This window comes from Lissotriton vulgaris, chromosome 3_1 (genome assembly GCF_964263255.1).
Source record: "Lissotriton vulgaris chromosome 3_1, aLisVul1.2, whole genome shotgun sequence".
Taxonomy (NCBI): Eukaryota; Metazoa; Chordata; class Amphibia; order Caudata; family Salamandridae; genus Lissotriton; species Lissotriton vulgaris.
The window spans coordinates 282,432,074-282,441,686 of NC_141689.1; the positions used below are offsets into that span (position 1 = coordinate 282,432,074).

Genomic DNA, 9,613 nt, shown 5'->3' on the forward strand with positions numbered 1-9,613 from the left:
CGGTCAGGTCGCGGAGCATAATTGACAGCTGTTTAAAGCAACAAAAATAGATCGTGGCTTTTCTTTCTGCTGCTCGATTTGTATCTTACAATATAACTTTATAGCTTGCTGCTGGGTACTATACCAGTTGTTAAAGGCTCTGAACCAGAGTTATAGGCCCGAGCCACAAGCAAGGGCCTTTAATGAGGGACAGGGCTTTTACTAACTGGTAAAGCCTGAGGCATAAGGGCTATAAGCCGTTTGCTTGCGACTTAGACGCGGACAACGTACACAGGAGATTGTTATCCCCTCGAAGGTCCCCGACCCTGCCCTGGACTTTCAACTTTAACGCTGTGGACTAGCAACAACTTCTAAGTCCACGATCCAATCCTGGCAGTCTATTCCATGCAGAGTATTTACAAATAATACACAGACTTCTATGCAGTAGTAAATTGTCAAAGTCCGGTTTCTGAGTAATTAGTGCACACCACCCTTTGCGAAGTTATGAGGTCCTGATGAGAACCCCCCAACCTGTCAGGGGTTCGAAACGCGCAGACCGTGTGTTTACACCATAAGATCTCTATTCACTAAATTGTATTCTTGATATTCTTCAATGACTTTCGAGTAAATCAAACAAGCTTCTTTGGTGTACATTTAAATTTCTATTTTGTGACATTTGAATTGTAAATATTGACTTGTATGTTAGTGTTGTGTGTGAGTGTGAGTACGGAGTGCTGATGTTGATCAACCATGTCCGATAGATTGTTTTGTTATTTATGCACTTTTTTTAGGCTAATGTCATTTTTATCAAAATTGATGTATGTAATGTGTGTTTTGTAATTTCCTCTGTGTACTTTTGGTGAATAATAACCAACAAAAAAACTTCTAAAAAAACATATGACAAATAAACAGTGATTTATTCTGATAAATTGTTTGAATTTGCACTCAGTTTAATTCTCTGTGTGAGACAATTCAGTTCTGTTTAGTAGTGTTCACGGTACTGGCATCTATTCTGTTGTTTTATAAGGCTATTAGAGCATTCCTCCCACATAGGGTTCAATGTTCTAAATTAAAAAGGGAGACACATGAAGGCAAACATTAGAATGTTGGAGCTCTGGGCTTATGCCAACCATTATAAACCAAGAGCTAATCCATTGTCTTCAAATGAGCTCTCAACATTTCAATGTTCTAATGACAAGCACAAAGAATGTTTATGTTTTGGATTCATTAGATAGTTAGAGAAAAGCTAGAATCTTTCTGAACGTTTCTACACATTCTGAGCTAGTGCAACTTTTTTCCCACTTCTGTTTAACTGTTTCTAATATTTGTTTGCAGCTAATAGCTTTTTTATGTGTTTAATTTTGCACTAGCGATTTCAGTTGTTATTGGGAAAAGTTATTGTGTGATCATGTTTTATATGGTATAAAGTACCCCTTGCTGTACATTTTAAAGATATTGCAAGTTACTCCGGAGTTCCATAACCTTTTAAAGGAATATGGCCTTCAGCCTCGTTCCTCTATATGGTTTTGGAACTCTTCGGTGACTTGCAATATCCTTAGAATATACAGCAGGGGGTACTTTATCCCTTACATCACATGTGAGAAGAATTCAAGATGGTTACACTGTATGTGGGTAATGGAACTCACCGATTTAGCGTTACCAAGTAATTGCAAACTGCAATATTGTTGCCAAGCCGAAATGTTCTTGTGAGTTGAGAGCCTTAAGGGAAAGGGGTTCAGTGGTGTACATACTCATGACGCTTTAATCAAAGCACACTAACACGTGTAATACCATAATTTCTGAGTGAAATATCATTTCTAGGTGGAAAATTATTTTTAAAAAATGATTTATATTGGAAATAACCTATTGCAAATATTGATCCTCCTTCTCTCCTTGCAGATGAACACTTCGCTTTTGGGAAGTATCGGCATGCTAAACTCTGCTCCCCAGCTCCGCTGTATCAAAACGTACCAGGTGCCTCCTGTCCAACCTGCCTCCCCGGGATCACATAATGCCCTCAAATTGGCTCGGTTGATTTGGACATCGAATCGCAATGTTATCCTGATGGCTCATGATGGCAAAGAACATCGATTTATGGTGTAGAGTTACTTTTCCTTCACTGTTCCATTATTGTGTCTCTTGATTCCACAGTAACGTCTGTTGTGTAGTGCTTCACTCCTCAGTTGTCTCCAGCACTGCATTGGTATTGGGTTGTCAGATTCGGTAGGTCATAATCTGGCTGAAAACCCTCTAGAGCGGGATTCTGCTGTTAGTATTCGGTACCCGTTTGTCGCTCTCCCTCTCCAATTTGCACACGCCTCCACTCTGCATTTCTTCGATGCTGCTTGTCAAGGGATGTTAATGTGAATATTCTTTTTAAGTTGTATGCCTTTCTTTAATGGGCATGGATGAGCTGTTGCACCATGGTCTTCAGATCAGCAATTGGAATTGGGCCTACTGTTGAAATACGAACGGGCGGGTTCTTCTCAACATGAAGCAGCACTATATAATAGTATCATCATTACTCAGCGGACAGTGACTTTCACAAAAACTCATTGTTCACTCTTGGAAAACCTCTCTCTTTATGTCAAGCTGCTCATTGAGCTGCCATCTTGGCCTCCAAGGTGCCCTACTTAGCTGGATAGCATCTCCAGGGAGACCTTATGTTTAAGACCTGGTGGATATTGGTCCTAGTCGAGGCAAACAGGACATGTCCCAAAATCAATAATATTGTGTTGTACCTGGCGCTGTTGCACATGTTGTAATATCTTAAGTCCTTATGAGCTGAAGGGAATGTCTGAGGTACAGTAAACACGTATTGTCCTCTTTAGTGTTCCGCCTTATTGTCTCCATACATATCTGTTCATGTCAAAACCAAACGTGAACCAGGACTATCAAAATGCAAGAAAACCCAAAAGGTATTTTATTTATTTTGGACCAATTGAATTGTTTGTAGCAATTCTCACCATTCTGCACTGATGACTAAAATAAGGTGTTCGTTGTCATGATTATATTGTGAAAGGCAATGGTGCATGCTGGCTGGAAAGGAATGCTGGCACGAAGCTGAGCAAGTGATATTATTACATTGGCTCGTGCTACGCAAGACCAATACAGCAGCAAACGCATGTAATGTGTCTTCCAAAGTGGCTTTGTAAAAATACGATATTGGCAAAGATGACTTGTAAGAATTTAAATCTTTTTTGTGTTGCAGAGCTTTTGTACAGTGTTTGGTGGTGATACAATACTGCTAAAAAATGTGGATTTTATAAAATTGAATTTATTCTCTAGCATGTACAATGTATTTATATAGACGCTATATGCCATTTAAAAGTGTAAAGATTTTGTCGAATAAAACTGTAGACTTGAAAATTAACTTAAAAAGGCAAGGCTTTCATGACATTCTGAGTAAAGGGATTTCACTGAAACCGTTGATTGCAGTTTGCACACTTCAGCACAAATACTTGTGCCTCTGTGCTAGTAATATTATCAGTTCTTTCACTGGAAGTTCCCTTCTTTAATTTATACCATTTAACGTGACGTAATCAGAAGACTTTCAAAGTCCTTGGATTATACTAATATGCTTTGGATTTCAATAAATGTCCTCGTTTTTGCCTGCTTAATTGTGCATTCACTGGAGGTAGTCTTCATTAATGTCTAACATTTCAGTGATGACCTTGAACTTACACTGTGGATCCCCAAATGACCCCTCATACTATTTACACTGCTAACATCCATACTCTAGTTCCACCGTTTCTGCTGACAAAGTGAGATTCTCAGTCTGTTTTCCTTGGTTCTTTTAGATCCACTTTCCAGTTCCTTTTTTTGTAATACAAATGTGTTGTATTATAATATCAGTATGTCGTCATTAATTTGAAAGGGAAGCTATTCCCTCCTCAATTGAACAGTTTTCTGGTGAAGCTCAAATTGGCTCATGTAGATATTTCAAAGTAGATTTGATCAATTAATTCCCCAAACTGTTCAACACAATGTAGTTCCTTTAAGAATATTGCTTATTTATGCCGCTTGAATAATATGCTTTTTGTGTCAGTTTTATCACAATAAACATTTCAGCCCTATCAGGAAAGGTATAGAGTCATACACAATACTATGTAACATCCTTCTAGACTTGATAGGCTTTTTGCACAAGTTGGAGTACCTTTGAACTCTGTTCGGAGCAGGTAGTGAGTCCTCAGGCAGTCAACTATACAGTGATGGAGTAAAGTCCCATCCTTATCGCCATTTAGTGTTGTGGTGAAAGGATGAGAAGCAGACAGTAAATGATTAAGTAGTATTTATTATCCTGCTCCGGGCAGTTTGTAAATCCACAGAATGATACACCCACTAATACTACAGTGGTCGGTCCCGGCACAAGACCAGCGTTCTAAACACGTGGGGCCATATGAAGGTAGCTTAATACCGGTCGGTAATGGCCGAAAATCTCTAAATTTGCCGTTACCGGACGGTATTTAGCTTTTTCTAATGTAGGTGGCTTGATTTTAGGATTCGGTAATTTGCCGATTCGGTAATTTACCGATTCGGTAATTTAAGGAATCGGTAAATTACCGAATCCTAAAATCCTATGTAGGGAGCACTCAAGTGAGTGCATTTTTGATTGAAGGATTCGTTATTTACCACCAACTGCAAGTTGGTGGTTAATATCGATATCCTTTAAAAAATCAATTTTGTGCTTTTTTAAAAGTGCCATGTGGCAGACATACATGCCCTTAGGGCATGTATGTGTGCCACATGTGCACACATGCACGATTCAGGGGTGCAACAGGGTGTCAATGTGACACCCTGCCACCCTTGAATATGTTCCCCTTATTACCGACTCGGTATTTACCGAATCGGTAATGGTGAATGGCTTCCCATTCATTCCTATGGGCCCCCAGGCCCATAGGAATGAATGGGAATTACCGATTCTTAAATACCGAGTATTACCAATTCTGTAATATTTACCAAATTTTTACCTACATACTATTTACCGATTCTTAAATACCGAATCAGTAAAATTCGGTATTTAAGAATCTGTAAATAGAGATTACCTACATATGGCCCGTGGTCTCTAGCTGCGTCAACCGGACTACACAACATAACATTATTGTATCCAATATTTGGTTTAAAGTTGTTGGAATCATTTGTTGTTGGATTTGCATTTGGGCAGTTGTGCTTCTAAACTACTTACACTGCCATACATTATTATATATCTCATTGATATTTAACCCCTTCACTGCGGGGTGTTTTCCCCCCGCTGTGCGGGGCGGAGGGGGGCCGTGCGCTGCGCGGCTGTGCTTGTGACGAGCTCAGCTCATCATGAGGCATAGTGGAGCTGCACTCATGACGAGCTGAGCTCGTCACGACCACACCTGTTTTGGAACGTTCAGCACAACGGGGAAATTATCCCCGCGTGCGAACGTTCCAACAGCCGTGACGAGCTCTGCTCGTCATGAGTGCAGCTCAACCGTGCCTCATGACGAGTTGAGCGCGTCATGAGCACTCAACGGGTCAAGCACGTCTTTATACGAAAGAAAGTGTTGAAACACGATAATGAGGCTCTAAAGAGAGCTTTGTGCTCTATCTCATGGGATATGGATATGGCAATTTCTTGGATGTGACTGTTTTAAAGAGCTGTCACTTTTTTCGATTTCCATGAATGTTATAAAAAACAACTAGCTCACACTCTGTCTGGAGTCCATTCTGGACACTTAGATACGTAGAGAACATTTAAGGTGTCTCCTTACTTGTGAAGTTGCTTATACAATCCTTGTCATATGTTGTAAATCCTTCCATACCTAGTTAGAACTTTCTTGCTTTACATCCATCACAATATCGCCTCTTTACCACTATCCCTGTTTTGACCTCTCTTTCTTGGAGTAAATTATTAAGAGATAGAGAGTGACCGTTATCGCTTCAGGCTTACGGTAAAATCAAACCGAGTCTTGCAATTAACATTTTATCTACCTTGTGGTGTGAGCATGTAGTGCATTAAAGAAGGTCAAAACCTATCCTTAGTGCTTCTGAAAATATATTCTTTCCAAGTTCTTGGTCCCAATCCTTCCTGGATTGCTACACCAATCCAGAAAGGTGTAGGGAGCAACTGAAATTCTGATTGGCTGTCCAGCAGTTGGTCAGAAGTGTCTCCTTAAAGCCCAGTTCTGATTAGAAGAATAGCAGCAAGTCAAATTGAATGAAACACTGCATTCTGCTAGGATGCAAATCTGTCTTGTGGCAGTGGTTCCCTAGGAATAACTCATCAGTGTGACTCCTTCACATGAACTCTGTCAATTTCCCCAGGTTGCCAACCATTTTCCTTTAGCCTGCATATGTTTCAGGTAGATTATCTGTCCCATGATCTTTATTTGTAATCCAGGAATGTGAAATCTTCTCCTCCTTCCACGCCTAACTTTACTACAAAAATGAGATGCCCTTTTTTGCCAGATTTAGAGCACATCCTGAGTTTTTGCTTCTTGGCTGAACCTTTGGCATTGGTGTTAAAATTGTGAAACCATCTACCAAGCTGTAGTACTATCTACATATTCTTTACATGAAAATCCCGATTTCAGTGACTTTGCCATTGTCTCAAACTTCAGGTCTGTTTCAGGTTTCCACATTGCAGTAGAATGTGTGTTATTCCATTGTGAGGTTTGTAGTGTGTTTGTGTTTGTCAGTGCAGTACTAGGAGCTGTCCTTGAGAATGGGGTGACGTCAATAGCATCATTGGCACTTTACAAGCAGAGAATGGCGTGACCTGGCCCGAGAATGAAAATATTGTAGTGATTCAAGTTAATGGTCACTGTTACAGACTCTTTCTTGAGAAATGCCGTGACACTTCCACTCGAAATATATGTAATGTACTAAATGGCCGTGTGTACATATTTATGTGAAATAAAAACTAATATTGTACTTAAGATAACGTTTTTGCCTAGTCATTTTGGCCAGGGCAGATGTGTACTGCCGGATTACAGTGTTATGTTTTTCTCTGACGTCATTTTCCATTCAGGTATTGTTTGTGTGCGGCATGTTTTAATCCAGAGTGGTCCCTAGTTTTCCAGCACACTGATTGGTCGTGACGCTACATACGCCGCAGGTGGAACCACATGTGCATACAGTGGCAGCACCACTGCTAAGGCGGAGGAGCGTCACCCCACTGCCTCAACTGCAAGCTGAATGCAGAAAGTAAAATGATAATAACATTCTTTATTATCATTTTGCTTTTTACATTCAACTTGTAGCTGAAGCCAGGTGTACGAGGCTGGACTTCCTGTGCACCACAGGGGTATGAGTAGTAACAGCACCTAAAGTGCGCATGACGCTTTAGCCGGCCATCTCGGCCGGCCAAAGCGTCATGTACGCCTTGCATGTTCGCCACGCACGCTGCATTATGGAGAGTATGCACAGCCTGCCATCCCCCTGACTGAGCACCGAACCACAGTGCTCAGACCAATCACAACTCTGCTAAGGCAGCGTTGAGTTTGGCATGGGATTCTGGGAGGCTGTGTGCTTCCTACCATGAAGAGAGAAGGACAGAGAAAGAAGAGGCGGCGGTAAAAAGGTATGCCCTTTCCCCTCCTCCCTCCATCCCTCCGTCCACCCCACCACCTGCCCCACCACCCCGGTAAGTAGCAACCTCTACTGTGTGAATAGTGTTGGAGCTGGCTAAAGCTGGTCTACTCAGGTCTACCTGAATGTACCCCTATAACAAGCATTTACAATGCAACTGTCTCGCCTTTGCAAATGTTTGCTATTGGTATTGTAAATGACAAAATGTTTGTTTATGTGTTGGTTTTGAAAACAGATAAATAAATGGCATAGTCATTACAATGCCAATAGCTTAATCTCTCGCAAATGCGAGACCTATTGCATCTGCACACACACACAGAGCCACACACACACACACACACAGCCACAAACAGACACAAACACACACAGAGCCTCACACACACACACACAGAGCCACTTACACTCACACAACACAACACAAGCCTGTCGCTCACACCACCCAGATCGTGCTACAGAAAAATACAAAGAATGCGAGCTAGATGAACAGAGGGTGGCCCATTCCTCAAGCTGTGCTCACTAAGAAAGAGAATGTTCATGGTGAGTGGTTGTTCATATGACGTGGCATGTTCCGCGTGCTACAGCCTCAGGTGGTGTTTTTCATGTTATACATCTGTTATAGATCTGTAATTTAAGGTACCACAAAAGTTGAAATGCTGTTTGCACAATACTGCCTTGTGACGTACCACCTGCTGCCATTGCTTGTGGTCAGGTAAACATATAAGATCTGGGAAATGGGCTCTGTTAAAATACACATGCCTCATCTAGTGCAATTGGCATTCCGTGGTATTAAAATCCCCAGCCCAAATAATAGTAATACCTCCCACAAACAATTCTTCACGAAGAGAATGGAGCACTACACTGTTGGTGGTATCAACCCTATTATTGTAGTCATTTCTGTAATTAACCAACACAATACCCGTCTCATTATATATTTGGAAATACAAAAAAAACCTGAAAGTCACTCACAAAAGCCAGCACGCACCCACAGAACTCGCTGACCACAGCCCTGTAGATTGGTGGACCAGTTCTCTCCGTGAAGACACCCGAACCCTGCAGACACCCGAGCCCAGCGACAGGGAGCACAAGGGGTGCACAACAGACGGTCTCCTTAACTCGGTAATGGAAACTGCAGTACCGTGGTCTAGGTTACCGTATTTACAAACACGAGCTTTACTGGATCCGGGTGGAGCTGAAAGAACGGAAAGCAAACATCTGGTTTGTGGGGTGAAGGTAAGGTAAGTAACAGTGACTTTCTTCCAAAGTAATTTGGAAGAAAGTCACTGGAAAGAACCAGGCTGCAGACAATTTTGAAGAATAGCCCAATTAGGTAAGGAGTATACATTGAGATTAGGACACACCAAGTCATGCAATACATAAAAAGTAGAGCAGGTCTCGCTTGCAGTGTCTCACCTTGTTTATCAATGCCTTAGGCGGGGTTGCGGCTTCGCCGCCCCGCCCCGCCCGTCGGACCAATACCCGACCCGGGCAGGTTGGGGGCGAACCCTGAGTGCAATTCTCTTTATTTTCGCATCCCCACTCGGGTTCAATGAACACTGAAACGAACACAACTTGTGTCCCTTTAGTACTGCAGACAGGCTGGAGGCAGCTGACTACACGTGAGACTCGCCTCCAGAAGAACTGAGCTTCCTGCTCAGACTTCCTGTAGCTACCAAACAAACTACACGATTGGCAGATGTGAAGAGTGCTCTCTGGGTAAAGGGAGGGCTACCATTCCAGCCAATAAAAATTCTCTCTCCTGCCAACCCGTGCTAGAGTAAAACAGGAAGTGTTTTGTGAATGACGGTAAGCATCCACAGAGGCACCGATTGGGTGGCTTTTTTTTTACTGTTTGTTTCTGGTTATTTTGCTATTGGCAGGTTGAACGCAGAGTGAGCGTGGGATTTGCGCTAAGCTCGAAAGTTTAGGTTATTTAGTACTTCATGGAACAGAATACAAGGCATCCTTCGTAACAGAAGAAGATTTAGGCCCAGGCGCTAATTGGCTTTGACTTCTTTGATTGATGTTCTCCTTGACAGTTTCCCCACAATTTATTGTCGAATAATAGACATAAAAT

The 9,613-nt window shown here is 41.9% G+C and overlaps 1 protein-coding gene across 4 annotated transcripts in view; it reads left to right on the forward strand.

The window, feature by feature from the left end:
* The window catches only part of WDR7 (WD repeat domain 7), a 1,275,554-nt gene extending 1,268,667 nt beyond the window's left edge, over positions 1-6,887 (forward strand). For 2 of the 4 annotated variants that reach the window (XM_086960437.1, XM_086960439.1), the window contains one exon: positions 1,879-6,887. In XM_086960437.1, the coding sequence (XP_086816563.1) occupies positions 1,879-2,082 (204 nt within the window). In that variant the 3' untranslated portion in view covers positions 2,083-6,887. The remainder of the gene's footprint in view (positions 1-1,878) is intronic. The other 2 variants (XM_086960436.1, XM_086960438.1) reach the window with 1 other exon arrangement.
* Positions 6,888-9,613: the final 2,726 nt, after the last annotated feature.